The following is an 18,761-nucleotide window of genomic DNA, read 5'->3' as shown; positions in this document are numbered from 1 at the left end:
CAACACGAATTCAGTGTGTTTTGCTTATGGTTATCTTGTGTCATAATCATCATGTTCATGTTGGTCGATTCATTGATATGCGCAATGAGATTGTTATGATGAAATCCATGAGCTATGCTATCGATTTCCATGTTCAAAGCTTCTAAATTGTTTGTGAACAACATGGGATGCATAGTGAACTGAATTGCGGTTGGACTTCGTGTCGAACGACAGTCATCATCATGCTTCCAAAGAGAAGAAGTAAATTTTGAAGCTGAAAGTGTTAGATGAAAATTTGTGGATTCGATTTTTCTTTTATTAGTGAAGTTGACCGATGTACGAGAATTCTAACTTTCTATAAGAAAACATTGATTATAATGTATAGTTTAGTAGAAAAATCGAATTCCACTAACAGATTTTCCTGGCTTTCAGTTTCGAAAAAAATGAAATATGCTTATCCCTGGCTTCCCAAATTATGGATTTGCGGCGCCCCGCTTATTGCTGGCTCACGGGTTTGAAAAAAAATCAAGAGAGCTTGCGACAAGTAGAGGAGCCTCGGATCCATATTTTGGGGAGCAAAAGTTCTTCTACCAAATTTCTTCTTTCAGTCCCATGACATTTATGTTTTATCACACATGACTATCTAAAGCTACTACATTCGAATTCAATAAGCAAATCAGTTGGTTTTCATGATTTAATATTTGGAAATTCATGTTTGTTTCACATGACAACCTAATGTTGATACACATGTTATTATACCGTGAAATCAATGATGAAATCCATATGGCTACCACACTCAAATCATGTGGTTTTCCTCATTGCGCAAATCTATAAGTAAAACACACGACCTTGACGTGTAGATTTTTCTCAGTGTATGTTATTTCCCGAATCAATCATGCAAACCTTAATACGTTGTTTGATACAAAAGTTTTATTTTTGATGTGCTTCGTTTGTTTAATTGAGAGATGTTTCAAAATGTGACCCAGCAGTAGGGGTCAGATGAACGGTATTTGGAACACTGGTATGTTTAATAACATCAACTGTAACTATGGTTAAAATTTTCAAAATGGTTCAAATCATATTTTTTATGCAAAGTATATAAAACGGTCTACAATATAAAACATGAAAGACTTGAAAATAATCATACGTTATTTTTATCTGATCGATTGAAACTTGAGTTTTTTTTAACCTCACGGTAATAGAGCATGTCACGGTATTGCATAAATACTTGGGTTTATTCTACGACTGGCGTGAGGTGACAATTGTCGGTGTCGTATAGCGAGGTGACAATTCTCGACCCGAGTGAAGTGACTCGCCGTGCAAATCAAATGGAGAGTCACTTCACTCGAGTCGAGAATTGTCACCTCGCTATACGAGACCGACAATTGTCACCTCACGCCAGTCGTAGAATAAACCCAATTAAAATGTCAATCTTATTACGCGAAAACGGTACAAATCATTATTGAGGCATTTTGGACCATTTATTCATATCATAAGCGTACGCAGGAGTTAGCTTTGAGAAGGGGAGAAGGTGTCAGGGTCAGCGAAGCAAAAATTAACATTAGTCGTCTCACCTCACTCCTGGTGAGAGCCACTAGTCTCGACTCACAGCCGCGCAGAATAAACACAATTATCCTAAAGAAATAGTCGATCAAAATTGTGGGAAAGAAAGAATGAAGAAGGAATACCTAGTTCGGCCAAACGTAAAAGCTTATCTGCACGTTATTTGTTAGTACTTGTAATTCCCGTTTCGGATGTTTTTTTGTGACTAGGGAGATTTCTTTGTTATCTAAAGAACAATAGTTTCTGGTTTTCGAATATTTTTATCTCACTTTCTTTTTGCAAGGAAGCGGCAATACAGTAGCGCTTAAGGTTTGGTTATTATTCTAAGAATTTAAATGTCTCACTTTACTAATAAAACGCAATAACGCTGAATTAGTATCGCAACCTTTTGTACCAGCAAGACAAAAAAAAACTCTAAGCATTACTTTCCTGGCCAAAAGTAGTATTTACTGCTTCGCTACCATGTCATAAATTAACGTATACTATACAATAAACGGAAAATAATCTACTAATCAAGTTCGTGTTGTGCCAATTCGTGCTGAAGTACCGAAATTGAAAAAGCTGGGAAAGTCAAACCATGATAATAGAACAACCATCCTAACCTCGAAGCGCCAACGCGTTTAGAATCATTCCAAAGAACAGCAATCTTTTTTTCCCAATTATGAAACTCTCTATTTTCCAACGGTCCAGAACAAGCTGGTAGACCTAACTTTGATGCTTTGTTTAGTGTAAAACAATTGTGTATTGTTAATCCGCGTGAATGGCCTTCACTCACTCGATCACCGACATTCGTTTTTTGCTCAGCTCACACTCAGCCTGCCAACGCGCACTTCGGGCGGCACTCGGTGTTAGTACAGAAAACTTCCGAATCCGAAGGCGGATCGAATACTGTCCCAGTAGTAACGGTTCCAGTTGGCCCTCGTAGCCTCGAACTCGGCCGATGGGATGAGTGTTTGGGTGAGTTTGAGCTCGGTGTGGTCCTCCTGGAACGAAAGAAAAAAAATTCAAATGATTTTTCAAAGTACCGTAAAATGGGGTGTTAAGGACTCATGAGGTTTTAAAGGATTGAACTTCTGCATTAATTTTGACAAGTCACAAACACGTCGAAAGTCGATATATTAGCCATCTTAAATGCTTGATTTGTTTGAAGAATTGTGACTTGCATTATGTGATCGCCCATACCCCTTTCTGACCGAAGGGCAGGGTAAAACCTTACGATTGATAGGCCCGTGCGTACACCACACACCTATCGATGACTCAGAAAACATTTTTCTTGATTGTTGATTCTAAATACCGAATATTAGCACTTCTAACTAGTAATCCATAATATGGGCCAGGGAATGATTGTTTACCACGGTTATGGATCACTTCCAAAGATTGTAGATTTCTGCACATTTTAAGCATTGGATTCGACATTTTCAGACAATAGCATTAAGGATAAAACTTATAAAACATCAAGGTTTGTAAATTTTTATTTTTTATCAGACAAAAATGGGTGGAAAACTTGGTGTGGAGTGAAAACAGTTCATGTATCAGTTACTACAATGCAGTATCAAAAAAAAGGGATTTTACCCTTGTTTCTAGCTCTAACACTACTATTTTTTACAGTAATATGTGACGCATTGTTAACTTTCGCCAAATTATGCAATACAGTTGCATTTAGTTGAAAATCTCTTGATTTTGCGCACTGATCCGTAATATGTCACAATTTGATCCATAATAGTTTTTAGAAAACGATACAATTTTTAATTTTTATGCAATCCTATGTAAATATTACACTCAAAAAAGTAAGAGGTTGTTTCCGAGATACGACCGCCAAGTTGACGTTGGATAACGTTAGCTTCTTCTATTTCCTGATTTAGGACCGTCACGAACATATGAAAGATTTCTAGGTACTGACAAAAATCTAATCAATTTTCAAACTATTTGTTGCATGTCAATTCTGATATATTATGGACATTGTGTGTTATTATTTGGTTGGTTCGGTTAACACTTCAACACCGCGCCATAAAGAACTTCTTCTGCTTCATTGTGGTATCCGGAGAAATGTAGAAGCAAACCAGTAGTGCCCGACAATTCATTATAGTGATCTCGGCAGCGCAAATATCACCATAATCATTTGACAAGCCCAGCTCCACATCATAACAGGTGCAGAGTTTGCGAATCTTGTGCGCCACAGCAATCGTTGTTGCTGGCGGTGAAATCGATCAGGACTTCTTGATTAAGGCCACGGGTTTAATCACCCTCTCCATTTGAAAAGTTAATCTCAAGTACCACTCAATATATCGATGCGAGAAATGTATCACTAGCATTATATATATGTAGTGCACAACCCATTAAATTTTCAGTTTAATCGGTTCACTAAAACTAGAGATTTGTCTGCAAAGTTTTGATGATAATTGTTAGAGTGAGACAAAAGATAGGGAATAAGCCATTTTACGAGATGTTCTAGTGACGTTTCCTGGCGGGCCGCTCATTGTTGTTGTCCAAAAAACTAGCATGATATCTGAATGGCGCTGGTCACATTTTTGTTGGCGATGACGTCCCCGTCTCTTTCAGCGCATGTTTCTACCTGTTTCTACCCGGTTTACATGAATTACAGGTAACGTAGATGAAAAATATCTTCCCTGCCCACTGATTTAAATTTTACATGCGAAAATCAAAAACTTTGTTTCATTGCCACCAGCGCCATTGATGAATATGCTCCTTTCAAATGTAGCGCTAGAAGAAACGTAAATAAATCGGCCCGCCTGAAACTTTCAAATCTGGTAAACAAAAGGAAACCATATGATTCGAAACGTCTCATAAAATGGCTTATATAACACGGTCTCCCGTGTCAGCTTAAGACCGATCTGTGATTTCAGAGCACGACCGTCACCGAAGTACATCCAGCTGGCTCGTCGTATCCGTGGCGAAGGCGCTTAAATTGCATTGAAGCACAATTTCAAACAACAACCCTTTACAGGGCCACAATTGAAAAATTAATATTTAGTTATCGATTGTAATTTCGAATGATAAGTTTTCAACGGAGATAAATGGCAAACAAAGTTTTATCTAGGTTCCCGTCGCTCGGGTCGGGCGGCGGTAGCATTTTTGCAGTCTTCTCTGTGTGTGTATTTCGTTTCGATCGACCATTTCTTACCAAATCAAAACGTCAACAAAGCTGTTGCTGATAAGTTTTAGCTCTTTGTTCGCCAAATTGATACTGATCGCTCTAGCATGCGACGACGACAACGGCATCATTCAATCATCACTAATTGCGAGGCAAACCGTGATGGATTCTTAATTCAAGTGCCGTTCGCGATTTACCTGACCGCGCGCGCACAATGGGAATTTTATTTCTTGACACTGTGATCCTCGAGAAGCATTATTTAGCCGTGATAAATGATTGCATGCAAATTACTGACCAAAATCTGAATCAATCACATCCAATCACCAGTAATGTCGCTCTTCACGGTGGAAAATTCTCACAACTCTTTCAAAATGAAATGGTCGTCCTGAAAAGGACGGTTGGGGCTAGTCACAGTCGATCGAACTGGGTTGTCAATCCATTGTTAGACAGAAACACACCAAAAGATTACCGAAGACGATCGAAATGCGGTCTGTAATTTTGTGCTTCGTTGTTTTCGTTGGTTTGCTCACTCCTCCGACGGCAATTTTCAAGGTTTCTAGACGAGTTCTCCACGAATTTGATGGTCTAGCTGGATGCCCATGGCCATGATGAGCGATTTCACGGAACCCGCAGCATTTAGCTTGGGTTGGGAATAAACAAGAGCAGAAGCAGCGGCAGCGACGAATGTGTAAAATTTATTCCGATAGGAGTCCTTCTCCAATTACTGGTCGACGATTGACTGATGTACGCGGGGCTCATTGAAGCTTGGTTGGCTTCGACTGAACACTAACTCTTAAGTAAGAAGAAGACCGAAAGGGGCGTTTCTCTTTGCATGACGAAAGTGGCTAAGATATCGAGCAATGATGTCTGTGCTAGGAATACACAAGAAAAATGTGCTTTTCTATGGAAAATAAGACATGCCTTGATATTTATCGATTTTTCAAGTTTATTCATGAAAATCAATAGTTGGTCAATGGTTCGCTATTGATAATCAATAGTTTTCTTTTGTATGAAGGAAAATTTCTGATCCATGGGTGCCAAAATGATGAGAATTGTTCAATGAGAATTTCTTTTCAGAAGCATTCTAAATATGTCGCAATTTTGTTTCATATGTTCTCATAAAATATGGCAAGTCTAAGAAGCTGTTAGAAATGCCACTCTGTTTTACAATCGTTGTGAAATGTTGTGACGGCACTGCAGCAGCGTCCGTGAATACAGTATCAAATTGTCGTGCCATCAATTATTCATGACAAATTAAATTGTGTATGAAGCTGTGAGATTGATTGAGAAATATAAGATGTAATAAGGTCGAAAATATTATTCTTTCAACTCTTTTCAACACATTTGATGGCCCTGAAAAGCGCCGATTTGCCTATACGACGAACCAGCTAAATGACGTGACGTGGATGGCGCACAAGAGAAACGGGTTGTTGATTACCGGGCATAAGTTGAAATTTGCAAACGATGCTCACTCTTAAAATCTTGAGCGATTTCACAAGTCCGACTCTCAATTAGAAGCAGCTCCTCGGATCAGCAACTCAGAGGGCCTGTGGTATTTCGTTCCTAGTGGGCTTGCTTCTTGACCACCGATGCTGAATTCAAAGTCGAAATCTGCAAGAGCGGATAAATTTGCGGCGGCGATGACGACGGGTTGGACGCTTTTCCGAGCGACAGTAGTTCGCCGCTCGGACAAGCGCCCAAGCCATCGTCATCGCCGCCGCAAATCAATCTTGCGTCTTCCTCTTCCGACGACACAAATTGAACTGTGACGGCAGGAGCAAACGCAAAGCGAAAATGACTCGCCCGACCGTGTGAACAGTCCGACCGCAAAAAGAAGACTGAGGGAAGAAGCAGGACCGGTGCGCTTTTATAGGGGGAAGCGGAACCCAAAAATGTGCTTGAACGTGATTGGTTAGATAAGAAAGGAGTCATCATTTTACGATTTTTCAATAGTTTGTTGCCAATAATCAATAGTGTCCTCCATTTGAATCGACGCGTAGATAAATTTCCGATCGATTGATGTATAAATATTGAAAATCTATCGATAAATGGCTGAGTTATTAGCGGTCAAAACCTGACCACTTTTCGTTACATGCTCAATTTTTCGTTTTTTGAAATTGTACCCCCATATGTTGCCGAAGGACGTTATCCAACGTCAATAGTTTACTATAGAGTTGCATATTTCTCAGGAGCACATAAATGTAGAGTTACTGTGCACGTGCTGTAGCCTTAGATGTAGGAGGCTCATTGCTTGCTAGCGCACGGGTGCGCTGTACATTGTGAGACCTTTTTTGGTGCGACTCATTTTTCTTGAGATGTGTCTCAATGCGGACTCATGCGCTCCATCACATGTGTTGCAATACTAAATTATCTCAAATGTATGCAAAAATACTGAAAAACAAGAATATTAAAAAATAGGGAGCCGGATCCTATTCTTAACACTTTTGATTCACTTCGGCAGTGGGGTGTTTTGAAGGCTACAGCGCTCAAATTTGGCCACAATATGCGTCGCACTATAGCGTTTCTTATTGCAAAACTTCAGACAATTCGGCCGTGAAAAACCCCCCATGCCAAACTGAATCATGGAAGTGCCCAAGTAGCTCTGCACCCAATACTCCGGATAATCGAATCTTGGATAATCGAGTCCGACCTGTAGTAGACGCCATGCTTGATTCAAATTATACATGCAACATTAGTTAGCTTGAATATTCGGGTCAAGTCACAGTTAGGCATCACACTAAAATCATAATAATAATCAAATAGTAAGAGCGCGGCCAGGGTAAACGCAAAACGCGAAGTGAAAATTGTATGGGAACGAATAAAAATTATTAATAATGAAAACTACAAAGGATTTTCGCTTCGCGTGATGCGTCTTGGCCGACACCCAAGCCTGTTAGAACGTTCAACTATCCGACTGCTATCTCCAAACCCAAACAGCATCCCTTTGATCGACTTACCTTTTGAACCAACTCCATCACAACGTTAGAGTAATGTCCGGCAGGCCACTGCTTCAACCGCCACGTTTGAGTAATCTTCTTGTTTGGAATAATTTCGTCATACTTTCCGCATACGTTTCCTCCGAACAGTACGAATCTGAAAATAAAACAGTAAATCAATTTGAAACAATTCATTGCCTTTAGGATCATCGCGCATCAAAACTTACTCTCCGCCCTTGAACAGATCGAGCTTGACGTGCCCTCGCGTGAAAGCGGTCACCATGTCCGTCCGGGTGAGGGCCTCGTACAGCTCATTGGCCTGGCACTGAAACCGCTCAACGGTTTCCAGCGTTTTCACGTCCAGCTTGCAGCCAACGTTCTTCGGTTCGCTAATCACAGTTTGCAGTTCAATTTTTTGCTTGTTGAAACCACTGGCGTAAACGGTTTCCTTGTCTGGCTTTACCTTGACCTCGTCCTGTTCTGTGCCCTTCTTTGGCAGGATCAGTCCTTTGGCAAAGTCCTTCTTCAGCTCTTTGATGTACGTGTCGAGCTGTTTTCGCAATTTGTCACGCCCGACATTGTACATGAACACTTTCAGCTTCTCCGAGGCATTGTTCGATTCGTCCACGGAAACGGTCAGTTCCACTTCGTCTACGTCGTTTTCCTCCGAAAGATTCGGAATGGACACCTTTCCGGTTACGTCTTCGTTGTCCACCGTTCCCTTCCATTTGAGGACAATGTTCCACTCGTAAAAGAATATGAGCTTCCCTTTCCGATTGTTGGCAGTGGCTTCGCCATCCATTTTTTCAATTTCTACAATTTTGCACTCCTGTCCGGAGCCACTGATGACAAAATCCTGCAGCAGAGCTTTCAGCTTATCCTTGGACCATGGGGTGGCGTTTTTCTCCGTCCAGTGCCAGTTGTTTACATTTGTGGCATCGGGTCGCTCCTCCACGATCCAGCGAGGGTCTCCTTCACCCCATTTGGCCATTTTTTCGAGAGGAATTCAAACACTCACCAGACGCAACTTTCCAGAAAAAAAAGTGTATCAATTTTTGAGGTTAGTCTTCGTCGCAGGCTGAGGCTCTTTTTTGCTACTTACTGCAAGAAATCCAATTAAATCTCTATTTCTACTGTACCTTTTTCAGAACTGCACCCGAATGTGTTCACTTTTCGGTTTTGTAACGTATTTTAAATGACGATATTTGCTCAATGGATTTTTCTTCAAAAAATGACTGCACTTTGTGACGATCGAACGAAGGGAAGAAAAACACCGCTGTCCTCGACAAGGAATGATTCTAGACTGTTCGGCAACGTTCGGGAAATCGATTCTCGAGCTGTCAGTCACGCGGACGAAACGAAAGAAAAGAAACGTCAAAACAGCAGAAAACGAAGAAGACGAAAACAGTGGTTGACAGTTTTTGCCCCACTGAAAGTTAGATGCGCACAGTGGTCCAGTTGTTTTAAAAGCTGGCAAAAAACAAGGTGCACGCAACTCTCAAGTATTCATTAATGGGTATTCTCGTACCCATTTCTATTATAGTTGTTCGGATTAGAACCAATTCCTTGTAGCAAACACCTTTATTTAGTGGCAGCTCAAACTAAAAGTATAATTTTATTAGTTATTTCACCAAACTCTTTTCCAATCTTACTTACAATATTTGGTTTCTCCTTTACGCCCTAGACCACTTCCGTACAGCTTATCTTCACTTCCAACTTTCCAACTTCTTCGCCTACTTTCGCTCCTAATACATCAAATTCATGTTTAATATTTTCCTTAGTTCTATCTATAAGTTTACTTACGACTACCACAGAGTAATTTACTTCAATTTTCTTCCCTTCTAGGATACCGTCGATGCGAACTGGGTACTGGATACAACGATTTGGAAACCTTCAACGAATTGAAACAATGTTAATAAACTATACCTGTTTCATCTAGCTCATCAATTACTGTGTCCGAAACTACTTCAATTTACGAAATTCACTACCAAATATGCTTTAAATTTAATTAGCCGGAGCAACCAACTTCTACGGGTATTTCCCAATGGCCGTTTGTCCTACTCTTATTTACAATAGTCTTCAATCCATCCTTTTCTTATCACTACTATCTCTCCTTCCCCATTCAGCCTTAGAAGGCGAACGATGCAATTCGCTAATAACAGAAAGGTATGCCCAAATCGCGTTTCTGCTTTTTGTGGTATTGGTCAGCTACACTTGGCAACGCGCGGTGTTAACACGCCCCAGCCCGTAACATCCTGTTGTTCCTCGGAACTTCTGGTTTTACCTTCAAATTTCCAACACCGCTACGTTTGCCACCGCACGCCTGTATACACCATGAGCTGTTCGTATAATCGCCTGTCTAACTCGTCCATCGGGTCCAGGCAACACTTCTTCCACGATTCCTCTGCTCCAGTTCTTTCGATTTTTTCCGTCCACCAAAAACACTAGATCGTTCACTTGTAACTGCTTCTTTTCTTCAAACCACTTGGTACGTCTGTTAATCGTCGGCAAATACTCCTTCAACCATCGCTCCCACATTTGGTTTGCTAGTTGTTGAGAACGCTTGTAGGCATCCCGCAAAGATGCTGCCGTATCCACCGTCCCGTCTACTATCAAATCGGCATTGACCACTGTTCCGCGAAGGAAGTGGTTTGGAGTGATTGCTTCTTCGTAGGCCGCTTCTTGTGGCATGTATGTTAACGGACGAGCGTTAATCATATCTTCCGCTTCAGCAATGGTTGTGAACAGTACTTCATCTGACAAAGTTCTCCCGTCATCTAACGCCTTCATTGACTCCTTTACGGACCTCACAATCCGTTCCCAAATGCCGCCCATATGCGGCGTAGCTGGTGGATTGAAGTGCCACGCTGTCGTAGCACTTACCAATTCATCTGCGCATTCACAGTGAATTCTCTGCATTTCATTGTTAGCCCCTTTGAAACATGTTGCGTTGTCTGAAAATATTTCACTCGGCACACCTCGTCGGCAGCTGAATCGTCGAATGGCCATTAGGCAGGATTGAGTCGACAAGCTCGCAACGAGTTCAAGATGTACGGCTCGAACAGCAAGGCACGTGAACACCGCAACCCACCTTTTCTCCTTCCTGCGTCCGACAGTAACTTCTATTGGTCCCAGATAGTCGATACCTACTGAATGGAAAGGTCGGATGTACGCCGCCATTCGTGAAACTGGAAGAGGAGCCATCATGGGCGCTTGCGCACGACATCGATGCACTTTGCACCAAACACACTCATTAACTGCTTGGCGAACTGCGGTGCGGATATTCGGAATCCAGAATCTCTGGCGAAGCTCGTTCGTTACAGTCTCTCGGTTTGCATGACCGAACTTCTCATGGTAGAACTGGATTACATTAGCTGTCGTTGGATATTTGCGTGGAAGAATGATAGCAAACTTCTTATCAAACGGTATTTCCTCTGACAATTCCATTCTACCACCCAGCCGTAGAACTGTGGAGAGAAACAATGCACACCTTACCACATCAATATACTTTGGTTGCCACACTCGTCCGAACCCTGTGTGTGCTGCCGATCCCTCGCGCAGTGCAATCGACCGAAGCTGATCGAACAGCGTCATTCAAACCGCCATCGTAGTGCGACCCTGAGAGAGACTCGCGAAGAGGAAAAATATCAACGTCATATGCAGCCCAGATTCCCCTCTCACGAAACGTCAAATGCAGCCCACCGTTTTTATGGCTGAAAAAGTGAAAAGTATTGTGTTCAAAGTTAACTGTTATTAAAAACCTCAGTCAGCGGAGCAGTTTTTTCCAAAGTTGCTGATAAATCTAAGCAGAAGATTAATTATTTCTAATGCCTGCTACGTTTGCTGGCATGAAATTTCACTCAAACGGATATTTATGATTCGATGTGATGCAAACTCAATCATTTTTTGCTAAGAGGCTCATGTGAGGGATTGAACGGCTTGCGCATAATTGGTATAAACACAAAGTGGAATAAGAAAAAAACTCAGCAATCACAGAAAAAGAAGACCGTCTTCGCGAGTCTCGTCTCAGGTGCGACCGACACGTGCGTTTCCTTAATCTTTATATTTCTCTGGTTAAATAAAAGTTCACGTTAAAGTAATCGCGAGTGCCTTAATTTACTTTTTCTCCCGAATCCATTCGCTGACTTTTCCGCTGCGTAGCCGTGACTATCCGTCAGGTGATGTGCCCAGCCGGATCGGAGTGAAAAAGTGTTGGAAAACATTTGGCGTCGAAGAGCCATTTTGTTTGGTGATCCGCCTCGTGGGCCCCTCCGAGAGTGAGGAAGAGGTGAAGAATAAGAAGAGCATATTCGCGACCGGCTCGGTGTACGATCGTTGAGTGTGAAAGTAAACAAACTCGATCGGGTCGAAAAGTGAACTGTTTCGTCGGTGAAAATGGATCCGCGGTTCGTGATTGCCAAACAGACCATTTCCGTCAGACCTTACCCCCTATTTTTATATTTTTCTTCGAAAGACGATTATTTTTAATGATTATTGACGCTTTCAGATCTAATTTATATGCACTCCTGATTTTATTGTAAATCGAGACGAACATTTCAAAAGGTCCCATCAGACTTTTGCCTTTATCGGAGAAAATAAGCTTCGAAAAAATCGTGATGAAAATCAAATGCCAATCAGAATAGAAACATAAAATAAGACATTGAACTTCATTTCTAAACGTGAAAAAAGCTCAAAAATTAAAAAATGATGTTCATTCTGCGGAAAACTACATGTTTACGTTATTTTTGGATATTTTTATCACATGAGACCTTTTGCACTTTTATTGTCAGTTGGGACCTATCAAATGGGTCTTTATGAAAATACCTTTGTTACTTGGGATATTTGTAAAACTCAATAAAAACTGGTAAATGTTGATTAAGTTTGTAAAGAATAATGGATTCAAATCAAATTTACGTCAACTAGAGTAAAATATTATTTAAATTATTGGGCAATAGTGAGGTATTCAAAAAAAAAATTATTTTTTGGTAGATTTTCTTTTTTCTTTTGTATCAAAGGCATGCAGTGTACAGTCTATGATATTGCTGAAAAGGAGAACTTATCCAGTGCACATGAGTGTACGATACTGTTGAAGACTGGTGGTAGTCGAAATTCTCGAATCTGTCAAAATATAAGCATTTGAGGGATAATATTCAATCTACTTCAAGTCTGAACATACAGTTTTTTTTGCATACTTTAAAGAAGATTGCAATCAACAGACCTCGCAGAAGACATTAGACTTGTACTCGCATCTTTGAACATGATGGAGGGTGGCACTAAGAGTTCGAACACCTTAATGTATGGATGATCCAATGAAATTATAATTTGTTCTTTGCATTTTGTAGAAGCCAGGCTTGGGCTGATCTGCTCTCTTTCTTCAATAACGCTTTTTCGATACTGCTGATGACTTGCTTTAACGACATTTTCTTTACAGTAACTGGGAATCGAATCAAGATCGATCATTTCTTCTGTACCCGTTGAATCACTGATCAGTTTTCTCAGTGATTTATCATGTCCTTTGATGGATACAGAGTGAGACTTCAAAGATCGATATATGGGTGGCGTGGCTACTGTAGAGGAGAGATTGCCTACAACCAAGCAAGGAAAATCGTTATACTTATGTGCCATTTGTACATCGGGAAAATTACTTACTGCTTTTGACTCGAGTGTTGGATAAATCTGTTAACCTACATCTGTCGTACTTTGCGTGATTCTGTTGCAAAATCCAATCCGTTGTACGGGCATTTGCAACATTCCCGTAGCTTGACATTTTCATCTCATGAAACGGAACACGATGAATGCTGCTGTTTTTGCAAGGATTGTTGACCTGTCCTGCAGTTAATTTCAAGCATGCTGCTTCGGTAGAGTCTCCGTACCATTTTGAAAAGTTCCAGTGCGCTTCTTTCAGCTCCGTGGTGACTCAGCGCTTTTCCTCTTAGAGAGCTTAAAAACTGAATTATCCTTCTTTGAAGGTGCAGGTTCGGCATTTGCAACTCTCCCGTAGCTTGAATTTTTCATCGCACGAATCATCTATCTGCGGAGGTGTAGGTTGACTACCATAGTGACTGCTGCCATCGGATCTTTGGCTTCGACGTGATGCTGCTTCTGAAATATTATTCATCCTTAAATTTTAATCTTATTCAATGCACTGAACTTTACTTACGTATGAACATCCGGAATTGGTCTTGTGTAGGATCCATTTTTATTAATTTAACTCAAAATAGTTTCAAAATTACTGTGAGAGCTCGCTTGCATGCCAAAGGTCCCATGTGCAATTTTGAAAACAAAAATCGAAAATGACAGATGAGACCTTCGGCGAGCAAAAAGTCCCATCAACAGAGCTGGTCGATATTATCGATAATGCAGTTGGGTCGTTTTGTTCTTTTCGAATTTTAAGGTTAATAAATAAAAAAAAGTTAACTTTTAAATGAAAATCGTTATATTTTATGCTGAGGATTTGGAAAATAGTGATAACTCAATTTGAGTAAAAATGTTAGTTAGGACCTTTAGAAATGTTCGTCTCGAAATTTTTGAAAATTCGAGAATTTACCACATTTTGAGTAGTGCGGCACAGTTGTTTCAACCCTGTGGGTAAACAAAGTGGAGATTTTCCCACAACTTTCAAAACCCCTGCGCTGAGTGTTTGTAGATATGACGAAATGTCAATGTCAAATCAAGCACACGAGACGACACGACAAAATGGAGAAATCTGAGAGAAATCTGAGGTCCGATGGGCAAGCTTCGTTGTAAATGAAGCCCATCCTTTACTATTGTACTTATAACAAAAACTTTTACCGGAAGACGACTGCTAATAGACCGTTTTAAGCTTAGCAAGTGATGGAATTCTCCTTGGAAGCATTTCTGCAACGCTGCGGAACGTTTTCTACAAGAGGGGCATATTGGCCGGTTTGTTTTGAAACGTCAAGAATTGGACCGTTTGCAGATTTTTCGGGGAGACCTACGAGAGTGGTAAAATGGGGAAGTATGTATAATCCATTGGTCATATGGTTCCGGAACAGCTTGACGACATAAGCAGCAGATATCAAACGGTAGGGTAAACAGGTATAGGCCCCCCTAAGGAAAAACTGCTCTATCGCAGTGGCAAATCCATTACTTATACAGTTTTTGGTGTCAAAGTGTTATTTACTTAGTTAATCATGCTTTGCATGCAACTTTCTCTTGCCAGGTAGCTTCTAAAGCGAGTACAAGACGTTATCTGCAAACGGTCCAATTCTTGACGTTTCAAAACAAACCGGCCAATATGCCCCTCTTGTAGAAAACGTTCCGCAGCGTTGCAGAAATGCTTCCAAGGAGAATTCCATCACTTGCTAAGCTTAAAACGGTCTATTAGCAGTCGTCTTCCGGTAAAAGTTTTTGTTATAAGTACAATAGTAAAGGATGGGCTTCATTTACAACGAAGCTTGCCCATCGGACCTCAGATTTCTCCATTTTGTCGTGTCGTCTCGTGTGCTTGATTTGACATTGACATTTCGTCATATCTACAAACACTCAGCGCAGGGGTTTTGAAAGTTGTGGGAAAATCTCCACTTTGTTTACCCACAGGGTTGAAACAACTGTGCCGCACTACTCAAAATGTGGTAAATTCTCGAATTTTCAAAAATTTACAATAAAATCAGGAGTGCATATAAATTAGATCTGAAAGCGTCAATAATCATTAAAAATAATCGTCTTTCGAAGAAAAATATAAAAATAGGGGGTAAGGTCTGACGGAAATGGTCTATTGAATGGCACAAACTGGCAGACGTGGAAAGTCCGCCTTGAGAATCTGTTATCCCGTGAAGATGTGTGGCACACGATTGCCGAAGACATTCCGGAAGAGAAAAGTGAAAAGTGGAAAACGACCGACCGCCGTGCCAAAGCTACGCTTATGTTGATGCTGGAAGACAACCAGCTGCCACTGGTGAAGAAGTGTGTGCATGCGCGTGACGCATACGAAGCATTGAAAGTGTACCACCAGAAAACGACGCGATCTGTTCGTGTATCCCTCTTAAAGAAACTGTGCGCGATAAATATGTCCAAACGTGGTGATCTCGAGCAGCATCTGCTCGAAGTTGATGAACTTTTCGAACGGCTCGATTCCGCCGGTACCGAACTCGACAAAGATACAAAAATTTGTATGCTTTTGCGAAGCCTTCCTCCGTCTTTCGACAATCTTGTTACGGCTCTTGACAGTCGTTCTGATGATGACATTTCGATGGATGTCGTCAAATCCAGGCTGATGGATGAGTACCATCGGCGGCTGGAGAGGGAAGGTGGGGGTGCTACGAAAAGTGAGAAAGCGATGCGTTCCGCGGAATACGGACAAAGTGAGAAGAAAGTTTGCCACTTCTGTAAGAAGCCTGGCCATATTCGACGCAACTGCCGAAAGTTTTTGTCGTCGAAGAAAGAAAGTGAAAGTGCGCCGAAATCCAGAAAAGAAGAAAGTGCTAAGGCGAAGGCTGCTCACAGTGACAACAAAGGAGTTGCTTTTACGGTTGGAAGTTGTAGTAGTGCGAACGCTTGAGAACTCGCTCAGAGTTAGGGCGATGACATATTGAAAGAGAAGAGAAGTGAAGTGAAGTGTTGGCGAAAAGAGAAGAGAAGAGGTAAAAATGGTATGGCATACTGGAAGAGGTTTCGAAAGAGTTTCAATGCGCTCCGTGTTTTCATTGATTTTGTGCTTCGGCAACAGCATGCTGCCTGCGACCGGAGAGAGAGCGCGCACGGCTGCTCTATTCGGTTTCTTCTCCTTTCCCATGTCCCATTCGCATCAACAGAGGCCTGTAAAGGCGACTCTGTAGAATGTATCAAGTTTGTTAAAATCATTTCTCATCAAGCAGGAAGACTGCTTCTCGATGGCGTGCGAAGAAATCTACATTCTTTGGATGTGATCCATAACCGTAGTAAACAATCATTTCCTGGTCCATATTATGGATCACTAGTTAGAAGTGCTAATATTTGGTATTTAGAATCAACAATCAAGAAAAATGTTTTCCAATGATGAATTCATACTGAATCGAAGCGAACGAGCATGTTTTATGCTATAACATTTGAATTTTTCCACCTGTGGGAGCTTATGAATGCTGACGGCACTTCTTACAGAAAACGACCATATAATGATAGCTATGTGGTACCAACTAAACATTTGTCAAATACACCGTTATTTAGCGGTTGAACATTACAAATGGTAGAAGACAAATAGTATAACATGGGAAAAACATGTTTTACGTAAACGTTTATGTTTTGGGCAAGTTATTCGATGTTGAACGCCAAAGTGATCCGTCACTGTGGGTGATCCGTAACTGCGTGGGCAGAACAACATAAAAATTGGAGAAAAATATAACAGAATAAATAAGAAATCTAGAAACGTTTTTCTCAATTAAGAAACAAAAATTTTTAAAATAAAATTTCTCAATTGTACCTTGGCTCTAAGCATTTTTGGAAATTATCTAAAATTAAAAAAAAAAACCTCAGAAGCCAATACCGGCATTGGAAGAAGAAAACTTCTATGCAGTTTGAAAGCGCGCACAATTTTAATTAAGGACTTACTAGTCCAATAGAAAATCAAGTTACTCAGGACTTCGAAAATATTCTCAATCAAGAGAACGTTTTCGAAAATTCCTGGGATACTGATTTGGAAGAAATGAGAACTATTATTGAAAAATTCAAAAATATGAAAGCTCCTGGCGATGATGGAATTTTTTACATCCTCATCAAGAAACTTCCCGAAAGTATATTTTTAACAAATGTTTTCAATTAGCATATTTTCCTGACAAATGAAAAAATGCTAGGGTTGTACCAATTTTGAAACCAGACACAAATCCTGCAGAAGCTTCTAGCTATCGTCCAATCAGTTTGCTTTCCTCCATCAGTAAACTTTTTGAAAAAGTTATTTTGAACAGAATGATGGCCCACATTAACGAACATTCATTTTTTGTTAATAAACAGTTCGGATTCCGCAATGGACATTCGACCACTCATCAACTTTTACGTGTATAAAAAAAGTGATTCATTCCAAAAAATCTGAAGGCTATTCTACTGGTCTTGCATATCTAGATATAGAAAAAGCATTCGACAGTGTTTGGCACTGAAGGCTTGATCGTAAAATTAAAAAAAAAATAATTTTCCAACATACATTGTTAGAATAATTCAAAGTTATCTGTCAAACCGTACATTTAAAGTTAATTATCAGAACTCCAGATCTGAAAGACTTCCTGTAAGAGCGGGTGTTCCCCAAGGCAGCATTTTGGGACCAATATTATACAATATTTTCACATCTGACTTACCAGAGTCAGGGATGTCAAAAATCTTTGTTTGCGGATGACACAGGCCTCTCCGCCAAAAGACGAAGCCTGCGTGTCATCTGTAGTCGATTGCAAAAAAGTTTGGATATTTTTTCTTCATATTTGCAAAAATGGAAGATTTCTCCTTATGCTTCCAAAACTCAACTAATAATATTCCCACGTAAACCAAAAGCTCTTTATTTGAAACCTTCAAGTAGACATGTTGACACGATGAGAGGGGTTCCAATAAATTTGTCAGATGAAGGTAATTATCTAGGGCTCATGCAAGATAAGAATTTAACTTTCAAAAATCACATTGAGGTCATTCAAGTCAAATGTAACAAATATGTAAAATGTCTCTATCCCATTATTGATAGAAAATCAAAACTTTGTCTTAAGAACAAGCTTTTGATATGCAAACAAATTTTCAGACCAACAATGCTGTATGCTGTATCAATATGGACTAGCTGTTGTGATTGTAACCAGGAAATGTGGGCTTCGTAGCCGTGCGGTTAGCGGCGTCAGTCGTTTAGGCCTATTGTGCTATGGAGTGTGGGTTCGATTCCCGCCCCAGTCGGAGAAAACTTTTCGTCAAACGAAAAATTCTTCACTGGTCCACTGGTTGTTCCGTGTGTCCGTTGTCTAATGTTAGTTATGTTCAGTCTGTGCAGCCTATGGCTGAAGACGGTGTAAATTGTCTTTAAAAAAGCTCTTCAGAGAATTCAAAATGAAATTTTGAAAATGATTCTGAAGCTTCCTCCCTTGTATAGTACTAATGTGTTACATAAAATATCCAATTTTGAAATATTGGAACAAATGTCAAATAAAATAATTGATAATTTCAGGCACGATTAATGCGTTTTTTCTCTTATAAGCAGGTGAAATCAACTC

The 18,761-nt window shown here is 40.4% G+C and overlaps 1 protein-coding gene and 1 long non-coding RNA gene across 4 annotated transcripts; both read right to left on the bottom strand.

Moving 5' to 3' along the window:
* Positions 1-1,782: 1,782 nt before the first annotated feature.
* On the bottom strand, positions 1,783-8,908 carry LOC5567131 (activator of 90 kDa heat shock protein ATPase homolog 1). 2 transcript variants are annotated; one of them, XM_001651506.2, is made up of 4 exons: positions 8,693-8,908; positions 7,818-8,617; positions 7,612-7,747; positions 1,783-2,525 (listed from the first exon to the last, which is right to left on the bottom strand). In XM_001651506.2, the coding sequence occupies exons 2-4, from the start codon at positions 8,579-8,581 to the stop codon at positions 2,391-2,393; spliced, it is 1,035 nt and encodes a 344-aa protein (XP_001651556.2). In that variant the 5' UTR covers positions 8,582-8,617; positions 8,693-8,908; the 3' UTR covers positions 1,783-2,390. The 2 variants fall into 2 exon arrangements, with proteins under 2 accessions (XP_001651556.2, XP_001651557.2); XM_001651507.2 differs by having other exon boundaries at positions 8,730-8,908.
* Positions 8,909-11,687: 2,779 nt separating this feature from the next.
* LOC5567132 lies at positions 11,688-14,088 on the bottom strand. Of its 2 annotated transcripts, XR_002502056.1 has the most exons (4): positions 13,751-14,088; positions 13,240-13,692; positions 12,767-13,175; positions 11,688-12,708 (listed from the first exon to the last, which is right to left on the bottom strand). It is a non-coding gene; the product is annotated as an uncharacterized LOC5567132 (long non-coding RNA). The 2 variants fall into 2 exon arrangements; XR_002502055.1 differs by having other exon boundaries at positions 11,688-13,175; positions 13,751-14,086.
* Between the last annotated feature and the right edge of the window lie 4,673 nt (positions 14,089-18,761).

Source organism: Aedes aegypti, chromosome 3 (assembly GCF_002204515.2).
Source record: "Aedes aegypti strain LVP_AGWG chromosome 3, AaegL5.0 Primary Assembly, whole genome shotgun sequence".
NCBI lineage: Eukaryota > Metazoa > Arthropoda > Insecta > Diptera > Culicidae > Aedes > Aedes aegypti.
Note: the sequence above shows the minus strand (reverse complement) of the source record. Positions and strands in the feature narration are given on the sequence as shown.